Source organism: Gavia stellata, chromosome 2, assembly GCF_030936135.1.
Source record: "Gavia stellata isolate bGavSte3 chromosome 2, bGavSte3.hap2, whole genome shotgun sequence".
Classification (NCBI taxonomy): domain Eukaryota; kingdom Metazoa; phylum Chordata; class Aves; order Gaviiformes; family Gaviidae; genus Gavia; species Gavia stellata.
In genome coordinates, this window is record NC_082595.1 from 113,443,527 (window position 1) to 113,459,676 (window position 16,150).

Genomic DNA, 16,150 nt, shown 5'->3' on the forward strand with positions numbered 1-16,150 from the left:
TACTTCAGATGTGTTTCTCACCTCCCTCCCTCCATTCAGGCATATCTATCTTTACCTCTCCCCAGCCATGCCACCTTGCCACACTCCCCCACATGCATCCGCCTCACCCTCATCTTCTTGTCCCTGAAGAGTAGTTTGTGGCCTGTTTCATTCAGCTCCAGCCAATCAATCTTGCTGTCATGGCTGATAGTGCCAGCGTTGTAGCCAGCAACAAGGTCCACTTGGGAAGGAAAGAAAGGAAAGAGCATAAGTACCTAATGTGCCCCAAAATGCTCAACATTCAATGCTTTCCCATGGGGATAAGGTGCCTGGGACCTAATTAGGGCAGGACCCACTGGCAGACACACTGTGACGTGAAAAGCAGACTGCAGTGACATTTTATCTTGATGCCTTATTAACAGCAGTAACTCTCTCCACCCTTCTGTGAGCATACACAGATCACAGGCAGTGCAGGCAGCAATATCATCATGCTGAACTGCACAGAATCTCAGGTCCAGGACACAGTCACAGCCACCCTACAGCTGTGTCCACACCAGACAGCCAACCTTCCAAAAGCAGGGCAGCCTGGTCTCTAGTGGTCTGCTGCCAGGCAGAGTGAATGTGAAGGGGGCCTTCAGGAATTTGCTGCTTGGTAGAGTGAATGCAAAGAGGGCCTTCAGGGATATGCTGCCCGGCACAGAAAATACAAAGGAATCATGAAGGCTGGCAAAATACAGGAGAGGAAGGTTTACATTCACCTGTTGCTATAGTCTTGATGTCTATCAGATAAGCCAGTCTCTTGTTGTCCTCCACGCCTCTCTGCCGTCTCTCATTGATACGGACGCTATTATTTGAAGGGAATGATGACCGTTACCTTTACTACTCTCTGAATTCACAGGACTGAATCATGTAGCCCCTCCCAGACTTACATGCAGTTTCCCCAAGCACACAGAGCCTCTTGCAGACCTGTGACTCTTGCACAGTACCTACGACTGCCTCAGATGGGAACAAACCTTTCTGATGCATGGCTTCACTATGGAAGCTGCCCCTCTAGAACCAGGGTCCCCAACAGCAAATTAGTTATGCTGCTTCCACGCCCAAGCAGCCCACAATCTTCCCTTCTCTTGAATCAGAAAATGGAGTATGGTATTTCAGAGGGACAGAAGAGGTCCTACTGGCATCTAGAGTCCCTGGTAATGCTGTACTAGGCCCAGCTGGACGCAGAGGTGCCTGAGTACATGAACAGGAGGTCCCTCTTCAGCAATAGCCAAGTCAGGCTTCAATAAGCATGTATGAGAGGAAAATGGTCTCTTGTGCTTCTAAAACTTTACAACCATTTAGTGTAACCAAGCAATTAAACCCCACCATTGGTCACTGTCAGAAGCAGATTACTCAGGTCCCAGTGTCTGGGGGCTGCATTCTACAGTGTGGGACACTTCCAAGTGTATATATCTGAGGTCACTCTCACAAAATGCCTGTACTGGCCACACAAGCAGGTGGGAGACTTACCTGACAAGATGAGGGTTCATGAACTCTGTGCGGACAGACCCCAGGATGTCATTGCTTCCATATTCCACCAGTGTCAGCTCTCCAGCATTAAAGATCATGCAGACCTGAAAGTGAGAGGGGAATACACTCTTACAGAAAAGCCAGGAAAGCACACATACCTACCAGTGAGGTGTGCAGAAAAGAACTCTGCTGCACGCAAGTCTAAATTCAAACCCTCTGGGATGAGTAAGGAATTGTCATTGGCTTCCTGTTGTGACTGCCAGCTTTTCCTCAGAGTTGGGGATTTTAGTTCTGGGCCTATCAGTCCTGCAGGATCCAAGCTGTCATCTTGACAGCTGCGTTCTGTACCTCTAACATCCTCTCTGGCCGTTGCTCTTTTATTTCTCCTCTCTCCTATAGGGTTATGACTTGTATAACTTGACAGTCCACACACTGAGTTTGTTCTGTACCTGGCGTGTGGAAAAGACAAGTATGGGGAGGAAGCCTATTAGGCTCTGCATGGAGTGGGTAAGTCCAGGAAACTGCTGAGAAACAGGATTTTCCAGAAGTGCAGTTGACACTTTTTCTGCTGGTGCACACACTGCTTTACTCACCATTCATGGGTAGCATCCTGTCCTATCCAACTTACGTTCTCATTGTCAAAGAAGAACTTCTCATTCCCTCCAGATCCTTGCCAGGCTACCTACAAAGCAATGGCATGGAGTGAGCAAATGCCAGGCTGACAGCTCCTGCAGGGGACCAGGTTGCAGGCATTGTGGTCTACTGTCCGGCTCTCAACTCCCACAACAGATAGCAAGAATTACACTGGAGAAGGAATCATGTTCCAGCACTTCAGCTGTCAACACCGTTGTTCAGTCATTCCCAGCTTGCAAGTTCCTCACTTCCCTCTCCTTTTTTTAACCTCTGCTTCAGACTCCTGTTCTCTTTGTGTAGTATCTTACTGCCTTCTAGACAAGAGGCCTTTATGTGACCAGTGTAGTCCCTCTAGCCTATTCTTTCATGGGCACTTCTCCACCTTCCTCAGACTAACTTTATTATAAAAAGCATCCCCAACAGCCTCTTCGCCTCTGTAGATCTCCACAGAATCAGTGCTACCATTTGTGGGGGCAGAATCTCCACACCACATATAGCTGAAACCCTTCTTTTTTGGGGTCATGTTAGCAATGACTGATCAGCATAGTGCCAGTGGGGGACCAGCTGATTTGGCATTTCAGAAATGCACTGGATAATGCAATAGTTACTGTGATGACAACAGGCAAGGGGTCAGAGAGGCAGAAAACTGAAAGCCAAGGCTGCAGCTGTCCTCCTCCCTCCTTGTGCAAGAGCTCCAAGCCACTACTTCAACAAAACTCCAGTGAGACAGCAAGATAGTAAAAGACTACTCACAACCCTGTTCTTTATAAGAAGTGAGTATAGCTGTGCAACTGAAAGAAAAAGCCCTCTGTGCAGTATGATGTAGAGAAACCTGGGAGATTTAGTCTGGACAGATTTTCAGTTGGATTACCAAGTATCAGTATCCTCCAACTCAGATCTGTAGTCAGGAGCTCCTGCTCCCAGCTAGATTGATTAGCACACCATCAGCCTGCTTAAAAGTATATGATACCTGTGTGAACAAAGCACATACATCTTGAAGCCTGTTTAATACTTTCATCAGACATTAACCTACTGCCCACGTTCTCCAGGCTTGGCACGCAGGCTCAGCACTCAGTGCACTGTAAGGCTCAGGGTATGGACAGTTTTGTATGAATTGTTTGGTAAATGGTACTGGCATAAGCTGTGGTATTGCAGTCATGAATGTTTTTTTCTGAGTTTTTTTTTTTTTTTTTAAACACACTACGAGTCATACATTCACATTTGAAATGTATATGTGTACAGCATCCAGTTTTGGGCCCTTCAGTAGAAGAAATACATTGATAAACTGAATCAAGTTCAGCAGAGTGCCATCAAGATAGTTGGGGTTCAAGCACTTGCACTACAAAGAGAGGCTGGAGGAATTGGGCTTCCTCAGCCTGGAGAAGGGAGGGCTTAAGAGATCTCTAATAAGGTGATGCCAGGCTTTTTTTGGCAGATGCACAGTGAAAGGGTGAGAAACAGTCATCAATTAAAAGAGAGATTCCAATGAGACTTCAGAAGAAAGCTTTCCCCCATAAAGACAGTAAAGCACTGGAACACGGCACCAGAGAAACTTGGGATCTCCATCCTTCAAGGTTTTCAAGACCAATCTGGATAAAGCCCTGAGCAACCACATGTGAATTTAAGGCTGACCTTCCCTTGGGTAGGAAGTTTGATAAGAGACCTCCCAAGGTCCTTTCCAACCTGAATTATTCTATGATCCTTTGAAAATAAATGTATTATTCCCATGCAGAAAACATATCCTTTGAGTTACAAAGTTAAGCATTTGACACTCAGGAAATGCCACAGATTTTCCAGTACCTCACTGAGCTTGTTGGAGCTGATGTCACCCAGCAGTAATGTGTCTGAGGTATGGGCCACCAGATATCTGTCTTTCCCTAAGATCTTCACCTCAGCAATCTCATAACCATACTGGGATTTCAACACAACTCGAGTTCCTGTTGAGAGGTTCTTCACAATGACCTAGAGAAAGTGGGAAAAAGCAATATGAGGCCCTCTCTCCACGCACAGAGGAAGAACACAGACTTCTTGGATATTTGGATGTCCCCTCACATCGTTTCTCTCTGCTTTTTAAAAACACCTTACCATTCCTTTTGTACAGGATGACAACTGCAGTAGAAGTGTGGGACCCTCATGTCTGCCATTTAGAAGTTTCTAGCCTAACTGGAGAACTACTCAGGCCCCCAAGGATGAGCCACCCTCTGAGAGTCCTGTTCTCTCTCCACTGACTACAGAGGGGTGCCCAGACTGCTAGCTTACCCTTACTACCTGATTTTGAGCCAGGTAAAGTTGGCTGAAATTAAACCACTTAAGGAGCCTGCATTTGTCATGGAGGTACCCCACATAAATTCACAAGCTAGGAAATAAACTCCATTGTCTTTGCTCCTAGCCAATTTCCACCCAGCCTTGACTCTGTCCCTGGAATATTCCCTATGCCTTTCCTGACAAGTTGCTATGAGCAAACCGTAGGCGCAGATGTGTACCTAAAATACTTTGGTAATTTGCTGTGCTAATTTTGGTGCATATTTTTCAAGGCAGTGTAACTACTTTAAGGGGAGGAGGGAATGAGGTAAATGGACTCAGAGAAATACACCATCACTCCCAATTCTTTCAAGTATAGTTTTGTTGGGGCTGAAGCTAATGACTGTACAGAATTTAAAAGGTTCCCTCACCTGATTACAAGGAATCTGAATGATTGGGCCAAGGACCGGAGACAGATGATGGACAGGAAAGAAGCTGATGGCTCCAAGAACTCCAAATATGTCTTGTTTTAGTAAGCATCCCATTTTCATCAAGAGACATTACCTCATTGGATATTCTCTTACCTGGCTTGGTCCCACATATGTAATTTCAAATTTATTTTTGTAAATGCTTCTGCGAAGGCAGCAGTCAAATTGTTCAACTCCTCCACACAGAGTGCCCTGGGGAAACAAACACATTGCACACCGTCAGTGAATTCTGTTAAGGAGAGGTATTCCAGACCCTGCTTACATGAAGACGATCAGAGATGAGACAGAAATCCACAGGTCTTGGCTGCTCTGGGGAACAAGGCTCAAGCCCCCAGATGCCTGAGGACCAGCCCTATCTTGATTTTCTTGAGAGAACAGAAAGATTGAGAAATTCTCAGAGAAACAGAGCTTATCAAATACTGCCACGCACCTGGCAGAGGAAGAGGAGGGGTTAAAAATCACCTTTATTCTCCGCTTCCCCATTATCCCTCTCAGTTTCCCACTTCTCCCTCTCCCAGCCTCCCAAACTCTCCTCCCTTCCAGCAGAATCCTTCCACCTTTATCTCTTTCTTTGTAACATCCCCATTCCTTTCACCGCTCTTCTATTCCTTAGACCCTTCCCCTTCTCTGCAAGTAATTGTTCACATGTTCAATTAATTCTCTATGTGAAAATATTTCAAGGATTCTTGATTTTGTTGAACATAAAAAGATGCAAAAACTATTAAAGAAAAGTTGTAAATGGCAACCTTCCTAAGTAGTTTAAGTGCTTTAAAGAGTTACTCAACTTAATGCAGAAAGATTTGCAGAAAGGTTAACTTAAAGAGCTTTAAAGAATTATTTAACTTAACAGAGAAAGGCAGATCAAGGCCCAATGGCTGAAAGTAGAAGACAGACAACTCTGAACTGAAAACATAGCACATAAACATAGAGTATAAGATCAGCTTTTATACTGCTTCTCACAGGTGCTCAGAGGAAAGCATGCTTATGAGACTGCTCTAGAGAAGCTATGCTGACCTTATTATGCTTCTGTGAAAAAAGGAGGACTGCTGCTGCCAATGAGCCATTACACAATCCTCCATATTTTCCAGCTTCATACTCTGCACACTGCACATCTGACTGCAGCAGTGTCCCTTGCACAATGTCTCAGCCTAGGCACCTTGCATCGCACACCTAGGTGATGGCGTGACCACTCTCATAAGCCCTGCCTCTATCACATCACTTTGTTCTCTGGAGGAGGCACAAGACTGTGCCTGGTGCGTGACTATGCGCTCAAGGTTGCTGACTGATGATACAAACCGCACAGATCCGTGAACCATCCCTCTTCCATGCTAAAGCTGTGATGGTGTAGAGGTGAGCTATTTCTTTTGGTTTGCCTTCCTCCCAGCCACTGCGGCGTGGGCTCCAGTTCAAAACCCTTAATCTGTGAGAACAGATGAGAAAGCAGAGACATGCAGAACTGGTTGAAGAGTACAGTTGAAGAAGAAAACACTATAAAAAGGAGACTTTACCATCAGGCACCATACCTATCATAGCTGCCAATGACGACAGACTGGCCGCCAGGACTGGCAGCTGCTGTGGTGAATTCCTTCTCTGATGAGTCCTGGCTATAGTCAAAGGTTTGAATCACATTTCCCTCCTTCCCATAAGCTACAATCTTCTTATCACAGCCTGCAGCCACAATGCTGTTGGAAGCCCAGGCGAGGGCATAAGGAGGACAGGGATGCATCACCAACTTACCCTACATTAGACAAGAAAGAACATCCTGAAAACGTGAATGGCTCTAGCCCCCAGCTGGCCTCTGTATTCAGCTATCACAATGAGTCCAGTATGAGGCCTTTCTGTAAAGTCCAGTTCATGGGGGTTGCTTTGTCTGCCTGTAGGAAGGTAGACAGAAACAAGACCTGAGAAGTGTATCAACTATTCCATCCATTTAACTGGGAGAGAAGATTCCTGATGCCAGTAAGGAGACCAGTACCTTTAACTAGACTGGGATGCACTCTTAACATAGCAGAGTATATATGGACCTTCAGCATATCATGCGAGAGAACAGACATGCTCAAACTTCTTCAGTTGCACAGAAAAGATCTGAGTGAGAATATCATTCCCTTCACCACAGCTTGAAGCACAGAGACTACTCCTTTTGGGGAGGAGCAGGAGGCTCAGGAGAAATGCTGGGTGCCTAGAGTATCCTGTCCGCAGACAAGAGTGTGAACTTGAGATTCAGGGTTAACTGGGATAACTATACATTGCTTAGTGAGAAGACAACAACAGCTATTCCCTGGAACCCTACCCATTCAAGCATCATTCTCCTGGACACTCTAACATCAGATCTTTCCAGACACCTGAAAAGCCTTGTATCTCATACAGAAGAATGTAACTTCCCCTCTTACCACCACGCTCAGTGTATTTCAAAGTATCTAGTCACTGTTCTCTCTTCATCAATGCTCCATAAAACCTATGCTAGCAAGCACAGACTGCAGCTCCTCTCCAGACTTGCACTCCCTCCACAGCCTGATCCTTTTCCAGAGCTCTTGAGCTGCGGAGTAGGTTGTGCAAACAGGAATTTTGCTCATTGAAGAAGGATCTTTGATACCTGTGATTCACCTGAGCCCTCATCATCAAAGAAGAAGCGTACTATGGTTCCATCTGCATGGCCAGACAGGATTCCCTTCCCTGACACACTGCAAAGAAACACAGACAGGATGATGCAATATTGCAGTAAGACTTGCACCTTTATTTTCATATCCCCGCCCAGAGGAGCCAGGCCCAGGGTCATCACTGGGGTTCCTCATCAAAGGAACCTTCACCAAAGACAAGCTGGGTGACGAACACAAGAATATTTAGTATCTCTATCAGCGTCTGTAAAAACAAAGCAGACAAAAGTATGGAGAGTGGAAAGGCAAGTGGCCAGTGAAGTATCTTCTTCATGTAAAATCACAATAACCAACTATCTGTATTACTAAAACACAGAGAGGCTAAGTAACCTTAAGTGGAATAATGACTAGGCACACAATTTCTTATAGCAAGGTATATCAAACAACCCTTGCATTGGAACTGTTCCAGAGGTGAGGCTGGATATTGTGACACCAGGAATCCCTAAAAGCAACACAATTTAGAGAAAAAACATCTGGACAAACACTCCAGGCCTAAGTTCATTATTTGTAGCATTAATGTCTTGGGTACTTCTCGACACAAACAGGGAGAAGAGAGCAAGGAAGAGGAAACAGGCCTAACGTAACGTAGCCAGAAAGAACACTTTCTAATGATGATTCAAGTACAGAATACAAGTTCTATGAACACTGTAACAATCCAGGAGTCATACATCTGTCTTCTGTTGATTGCAATCCCAGATTGGTCATTGATACCATAGCAATAACAGCATGAGCTGTGTTTAGAAATAAAATAAGGGGTGGGGACTGGGGGAGGGCGAGATGAGGGGAAGCAGGGAAGGGGGGGGTGGGGTGTGAAGAGAGAGGAAGAGAGACAGGAAATAGAAACCCTCTGGAATAGAGGCAAAGACAGACAGACTTTGGAGGGATTTCTCAGCAGTAGGAAGTCAGAGTCCTAGACTAGCTTTTACGTTTTTTTTTAATTTGTTTAGCACTCAAAAACCAGAATGACACCATTTAGTGAAATCCCACTGCTAGGACCATGACTTATCTTAATTTTTTTAGGTAAAGGAAACTAAAGTAGTTAAAATGAAATCTAATTAAAATAATTTAAGATTGCACTTTATGGTTATTTTTCTAATTATAGCCTTGTCACAGTTTTATCTGACAGCATATCTTTACTTTTTTTAGTCCTTAAACTTGACTAATGTTAGTAAAAAGCTAGATGAAGCTGACAAATTTAATCTTTATAAAGTCATGGATTCAAATAAATCAATGTATATAAGTAATCTCATGGGGACTTGCATCCTGAAATGTGTTTGAGGGACAACCAAACTGCATGCGCCAGCGTGGCATAGGCAAGTATCAGATTTTAGGAAGGAATTCCTTCTGGGAAACGCAGTATTTTATTATCTCGACAAGGAAGTGACAGCAGAAAGACACACAACCTCCCATACTGCCACCAGTTATGCCAGGGCCAGTAGCGGGTAGGAGACTGAGCCAAAGCAGTGAGGGCTAAAGCAATGTCATACTCACTTGGAAGTTAGCGAGACCACATAGGAATCTGTCCCATAAATGGTGGAAGACTTGTTGTTCTTTGTATTTGCTAAACGAACCTGAGAAAGAGAATCTGATCAATGTTGCTTCTGTCTGCAGAATGTGGATTTCCCCCAGTGTAATGTCCCCAGAGGTTTCCCAGTCCATGACCAGTACCAGAAATAACAGGAAGCTCACTGCCTTCCGGTAGGTTGGAGAAGAAGTGGAAAAGGATGAGAGGTAACGGACACAAACTGGTCATAGGAAGTTCCATCTAAACATGAGGAGGAACTTCTTTACTTTGAGGGTGGTAGAGCACTGGAACAAGCTGCCCAGAGAGGTTGTGGAGTCTCCTTCTCTGGAGATATTCAAAACTTGCCTGGACACATTCCTGTGCAATCTGCTCTAGGTGAACCTGCTCTGGCGGGGGGGTTGGACTAGATGATCTCCAGAGGTCCCTTCCAACCTCTATCATTCTGTGATTCTGTGATTCTGTTACGTCTCATCCTGTAACTGGGCACCACTGAAAAAAGACTGGCTCCATCCTCCTGGCACCCACCCCTTTCATAAGGTTCCTCTCTGCCCAACTCTCCAGCGTGTCCAGGTCACGCTGAATGGCAGCACGGCCTTCTGGTGTTTCTGCCACTCCTCCCAGTTTTGTGTCATCAGCTGAGGGCACACTCTATCCCTTCACCCAGGTCATTGATGAATATATTGAAGAGGACTGGACCCAGTACTGACCCCTGGGGAACACCACTTGTTACAGACCTCCAACTAGACTCCGTGCCACTAATCACAACCCTCTGAGCTCTATCTATCAGCCAGTTTTCAATCCACCCCACTGTCCGTTCATCTAACCCACACTTCCTAAGCTTGCCTATGAGGATGGTGTGGGAGATGGTGTCGAAAGACCTGCTGAAGTCAAGGCAGACAATGACCACTGCCCTCCCCTCATCTATCCATCCAGTCATGCCATCGTAGAAGGCTATCAGATTGGTCAGACATGACTTCACCTTGGTGAATCCACATTGATTACTTCTCATAACCTTCTTTTCTTCCAGATGCTTTGAGATGATGCCCAGAATGAGCTGCTCCATCATCTTTCCAGGGATGGAGGTGAGGCTGACTGGCCTGTAGTTTCCTGGGTCTTCCTTCTTGCCCTTTTTGAAGACTGGAGTGACACTGGCTTTCTTCCAGTCCTCAAGCACTTCGCCTGTTCTCCAGGACCTTTCAAAGATGATGGAGAGTGGACCAGCAATGACTTCTGCCAGCTCCCTCAGCACTCACGGGTGCATCCCATGAGGATCCATGGACTTGTGGATGTCCAGTTTACTTAATTGGTCTCTAACTTGATCCTCCTCAACCAAGGGAAAGTCTTCCTTCTTCCAGACTTTCTGTGTTACCTCCAAAGTCTGGGACTCCTGAGGGCTGGCTGGAGCAGTAAAGACTGAAGCAAAGAAGGCATTCAGTAACTCTGCCTTCTCTGCATCATCTGTCACCATGGCACCTGTCTCATTCAACAGTGGGCCCCCATTTTGTCTAGTTTTCCTTTCGCCTCCAATGTACTTGAAGAAACCCTTCCTGTTGACCTTGAGATCCCTTGCTAGGTTTAATTCCAAGGAGGTCTTGGCTTTCCTCGTTTGATCCCTGCATAACCTGATGGCATTCTTGTAATCTTCCCAAGTGGTCAGTCCCTTCTTCCACATACTGTAAACTTCCTTCTTCCACTTGAGCTTTTTCAGAAGCTCCTTGCTCAACCATGCAGGTCTCCTGCTTCCCTTGCCTGATTTCTTGCTCTTAGGGATGCAGCGATCCTGAGCTTGGAGGAAGTGGGACTTAAATATCACCCAGCTCTCTTGAGCCCTCCTACCCTCTAGAGCCCCAACCCATGGGATTTCTCCAAGCAGTTCCTTGGGGAGATCAAAGTTAGCCCTCCTGAAGTCCAAGACTGCAATCCTACTTGTTTTGTGCATACTGCACATGATCCTAAACTCTTATCTTCTCATGATTGCTACAGCCAAGGCTGCCCCCAACCTTAATGTCCTCCACCAGTCACTCTTTGTTTGTCAGTGCTAGGTCCAGTAGTACACCTCTCCTTGTTGGCTCCTCCACCACCTGAGTCAAAAAGTTATCATCAGTACACTGGAGGAACCTCCTGGACTGTACACGCCTGGCTGTGCAGCCTTCCCAGCAGATATCAGGGTGATTGAAGTCCCCCATGAGAACCCAGGCCCGTGATTGTGAGGCGACTCTCAACTGTCTGTAGAAGGCCTCATCAGCTGCCCCATCCTGATCAGGTGGCCTGTAATAAACACCCACAACAGTGTCTCCCATATTAGCCTGCCCCTTAATCCTTATCCACAAGCTTTCCCCCAGGGAGAGCTCGATACATTCCAGTTGCTCTCCCATATAAAGAGCAACTCCACCACCTCACCTTGCTGGCCTGTCTTTCCTAAAAAGAACATAGCCATCCATGACAGCCTTCCAGTCATGTGAGCTATCCCACCATGTCTCAGTAATTGCAATGAGATCATGGCCCTGCGACTGCACACAGATCTCTAATTCTTCCTGTTTATTCCCCATGCTGCGTGCATTGGTGTATAAGCATTTCAGGGAGGGAGTTGTTCGTGTAATTTTCACCCTTGAGGGGTGGTAGGCCTTCTGGTTCTCAAAAATACTAGCACACTGCCCCACAAGAGCTGAGCTACTACACCCAGGCGCCTCTCTAGCAAGCGCAGTTACCTCCCCGTCCCCCTTCAAATCTAGTTTAAAGCTCTCTCAATGAGCCCTGCTAACTCTTGTCATAGAACCCTCTTCCCGCTGTGAGACAGGCTTTTCCCATCTGTTACCAGCAGGCCTGGTGTCTGGTAAATCAAGCCATGGTCAAAGTTTCTCTACCTTTCCTTCGGCGAGACCAAAGACAATGATATTCTCCGCTGGCCACGATAAGCAGGTCACAGCACTCTGCCAAGGAGGAGGTAAAAAGAGAGATAAGAGCTCCACCCTACTTAGAAAGCTTCTTGCCCCATTGCTACATAAGACAGCTCGTGAACAGTAAGACCACTCACACCAAGAAAGAGGAGAGATGGGGGCATTTGGACAGACCGTAAAGTAGGATTGAGGCCCTCCACACTGAAGCTTGAACTAGATAATAGTGAGCTGGGGCAAAGTAACAGGCTCAGAAGGGCTAAAGCAGGGCATCAAAGTTATACCAGATGTATTCAGTATGGATACTCTTCTGAGAGGATTGCTCATTGATCAGATGTGTGGTTTTCCACATGCTATTGTTGAATGTACAGAATCACGGCTATTTTAAAAGATTTTTTGCAACAACAAGTATAAAACAAAAAAAAATAATTTGACTCTGCTAGCTTCTGTAATAGATATGAGAATATTTGTACATTGGATCTTCATTTGATAAATCAGAAGTAGTCTTTATTTATACTTTTTCATTTACAAGCAAGATGGTTATCTTATGCTACCAAGTAGGTCAGGTAGAAACAGGTTCGTGAAATCCAAACCAAAGGTATTCTCAAAGCTGAGCACAAAACCCAACTGTAAGAGAGGGCCAAGAGAGTTAATGAAACCATTTCACAATTAAACTGAAGAATTTCAGTCAATAAGATGGCTGGTGTTTGGCACCGTGCCACCAGCACCAGCCTCACTGGCTCATCTGTTCCATTTTAGGCATCTGGGCCTGCTTTAAACATATATACAGCCTCGTTTATTCATCTCACCTTCTATCCCCCACTCTTACCATTCACTTCAGCAAACACAGCTACAATCAGATACCAAAATGTCCCTGGATACCTAAGCTGCTCATAATTTATTGTCCAACCAATGACCAAGACCCATTTTTTATTGCACCTGATTCCCAGACATCCGTATATTTCCCTCATTATCTGCCAGACCCTTATTTTCAGTCTAACACAACCACAAGCAGCCCAGTGGTAGCTTAGAAACAAGCCTCACAAAGTGGTAATGTGCTCAGCTACTTGTGTAAAAAAGTCAAACTTGCACATACTCATCTTGACCCTCTAGCAGGAAGCCTTGCTTGCCAGCAGAGCAGAACAGTGTCGCTGTATTCACAAGATGTATAAGAGTGCCCAACAGGTTTTGCAAATGGCAGGAGAAGGAAAGGGGTCAATAAATGATCTCCCATATTAACTGAACACACCAAAAATTTGTAAATATCAATACTTAGTTACAGGAGAAAACCAGTCACAGTGGTAAGAAACCACACATACAGCATTAGAAAAAATAAAGGATTTATTATGATAGAAATGGTAGAAAAAGCATGGGGAAAATGAGAGAATGAGAGAAAAGAGAAATGAACCACTACATTAAAAATACAAAAAAACTGTATGCATGCTGTGCACAGCATCTAAGCCTTGTGAGAGGCAAGCAGCCTTCCATCAGGCTGTTAGCCAGGTGCTGTGGCAAAGGAGAGCCAGAGGAACGGGAAGCTAGTCCTGCCGACAGGCAGGCAGCGGGCAATAAACAATGAAAGGACTTTCCAGTGAGGCTACAGGTACCCACACCTGGGACAACCACTATGTTCAGGAAAGGGACAAGCGGACAACAAGCCCCTCTTGCTCTCTTTTCCTCATGACACTTTATTCCAGAGTCATGACCACTCAGCGCATCAGCTCAACCACAGAGAAACAAAGGCTGACCAACAGCTTTCTTCACTTATTGCCAGAGGAACAGAACTACATGGTTCCCCTCCTGCAGCCAAGAATGAGTGTTCAGAGAGGCTAGAGGGCCCTCCTAAGCCACCCCACGAGCAGCCGCAGTGGTGGGCCACGACCCAGCCCTGGCTTTCAATCCAGAGGCTGAGGCTGCTCTTCACCTGAGAAGCAGCTTGAGAATGCCTGGCACAGAAACTCCAGCAACTCTATTAGGAGCAGCTCCGCCTACGTCTTCTGGGGATTTGGCCCAGGAGGCTGACTCCTCCTAACTGGTTCTGACTCTTTCAGGGGCCTACATAGAAGAGAACTCCTCTAGTGACACAGAGAAAGTGGGGGTCATAGTGTCCATAGCAACTGGATGGAAAGCCTAGGACAGCTGCTGGACATTCGTTCCTGAAGGTAAAAGAACTAGTCACTGCACTGTATTTTCTCATACAGATGGTATTCTATGCAAGGAATTTATAACACCTTTGCCTTTTCCAGATACTTACATCAACCTCAGGACAATCCTTGCCAGAGACCTACTGAGTAGAGTGCTCTCTGACACACGCAGGCAGAGCTAGAGGAGGAGAACATGAAGGCGGCCAAGGAGATAACCTGACTGAAATTACTAACCTGAGGTCTTTGAACATGTGGAAACTGTACAGTTTGACTGAATTCTGCACACTTTATGTTTTGGTTAATATGGAATCTTGGGGCTTAGATTTGCCAACCTGTGAAAAATAGTTGGGGTCAGAGTCTCTCCTGTTTTCCCTTTCAACTCCCTTAAAACATTCTGTCCACTGATGCCTAAAGTAGTCCCCAAAGTTTTGTAATTGACTACATTGATCATTCAGCAATTAATTACTGTGTTGTACCCAGGCATTATGAGGCCTCTGAAGCTTGGCGAGTAATACATGCCTCAAAATTTAGAGATTATCTTAGGATCTGCCTGCATCTTTTGGAGATCAAGTACTACTGACAGTTTGGCCAAGTACACCTGTGAGTATGAGCAGAGAGACATCTAATTGTCTTTATCCTACATATGCTGGAGAAAATGGAGTTAAACAGGAGTCTGGGTCTCACCGTTTGGATGAACTTGTTGCATATCACCTTCTTGTCACCCCTGCAGAAAAAGGTAGACGAAAACGACTATCAGCGAAGCTAGTAATACTGCCCATTCTGGCTACCCTACTGTTTGCATTGTCTGTTTTAGTATTGCCAAACGCAAGTCATTTAAGTTTTGTACACTGTTTGTCTGTCACAAACCAACTTTAGGCAGAAAACTTTAAGAAAAGCAACTTCAGAGCTTCCAAAATTCTGGTGACCTGCCTTTCTGAACATTTTTAGCACAACACAGTCCAGCAAACGAGGACAAGAGGAAATGGCCTCAAGTTGTACCAGGGGAGGTTTAGATTGGATATTAGGAAAAACTTCTTCACTGAAAGGGTTGTCAAGCATTGGAACAGGCTGCCCAAGGAAGTGGTGGAGTCACCATCCCTGGAGGTATTTAAAAGACGTGTGGATGAGGCAGTTAGGGACATGGTTTAGTGGTGGACCTGGCAGTGTTAGGTTAACGGTTGGACTCGATGATTTTCAGGGTCTTTTCCAAGAGAAATGATCCGATGATTGTATGATTCTATGACTCTAAGCTCAGCTGGCACATGCTCACACAGGGCTCCACAAGGGCTGTGTTCAAGGAAATCCCACCTGCCGCTCACCATAGAAACATCTGAGTAGTTCACTGTGGGTTAGATGATGCTGAGTGCGTGCTGAGCTGAGGAGCAGGCCAGGACACCGATGCAGGTAGCATCAACGCCTGGACAGCAGTACGGTAGGAAAGAGAGTGCCACCCCCTCCTCACAGGCGCAGCACTGGACACTTCACCGCCAGACTTACCACTCCTCTCCAATCCTGTAGACGTAGACAATGTTGTCCGTTTGGCCAATGGCGATTTTGGTGGAGTCTGGGGAGAAGGCCATGCCTTTGACCACGTAGCTTTTCCTGCCGTACTGTGGAGAGGACAGCAGCGTGAACCACCGGGGAAGGCCGGCCTGCCCCAAGCGCACTTGCCCGGCCCACAGACGGCCGTGCCCTGCGGCAGCAGGCCCCAGCGGCTGCAGGCCAGGCCCCGGACCCTCACCTTGGCGTCGGCGGGCTTGGTGGAGAATTTGTCGCGCCGCTCACCCTGCTCGTCGTAGAGCAGCACCACCCGGTCCGCGGTGCACACGGCGAACCGGGCGCTGCTGGCGGACCAGGCCATGCAGGTCACCCGCGCGGTCCCATCCTGCGGGGCACACGCAGCCTCAGCACCACCGCCCCAAGGCCCGGCCCGCTCCCTCCCTCCCTCCCGCCCGCCCCGGCCCGACCTGCGGGGCCAGCAGGGTCCGCACGTGCCGCAGCTGCATTGCGCCGAGCGCCGGGCGCGGGGCCGGGCCGGGTCCGCACCGCCGCCGCCGCCGGGCCTACCTCGCCCCGCCCCCCG

The 16,150-nt window shown here is 46.6% G+C and overlaps 1 protein-coding gene across 2 annotated transcripts in view; it reads right to left on the reverse strand.

The window, feature by feature from the left end:
- Positions 1-16,073, reverse strand: part of IFT172 (intraflagellar transport 172) — a 41,252-nt gene extending 25,179 nt beyond the window's left edge. For both annotated transcript variants that reach the window (XM_059831334.1, XM_059831326.1), the window contains exons 1-15: positions 16,035-16,073; positions 15,809-15,952; positions 15,565-15,677; positions 14,752-14,791; positions 11,894-11,959; positions 8,996-9,075; positions 7,444-7,531; positions 6,374-6,588; positions 6,147-6,270; positions 4,947-5,042; positions 3,922-4,083; positions 2,117-2,170; positions 1,489-1,592; positions 738-823; positions 108-220 (exon numbers count right to left, since the gene is read on the reverse strand). In XM_059831334.1, coding sequence (XP_059687317.1) covers positions 108-220; positions 738-823; positions 1,489-1,592; positions 2,117-2,170; positions 3,922-4,083; positions 4,947-5,042; positions 6,147-6,270; positions 6,374-6,588; positions 7,444-7,531; positions 8,996-9,075; positions 11,894-11,959; positions 14,752-14,791; positions 15,565-15,677; positions 15,809-15,952; positions 16,035-16,073 — 1,524 coding nt within the window. The remainder of the gene's footprint in view (positions 1-107; positions 221-737; positions 824-1,488; positions 1,593-2,116; positions 2,171-3,921; positions 4,084-4,946; positions 5,043-6,146; positions 6,271-6,373; positions 6,589-7,443; positions 7,532-8,995; positions 9,076-11,893; positions 11,960-14,751; positions 14,792-15,564; positions 15,678-15,808; positions 15,953-16,034) is intronic.
- Positions 16,074-16,150: the final 77 nt, after the last annotated feature.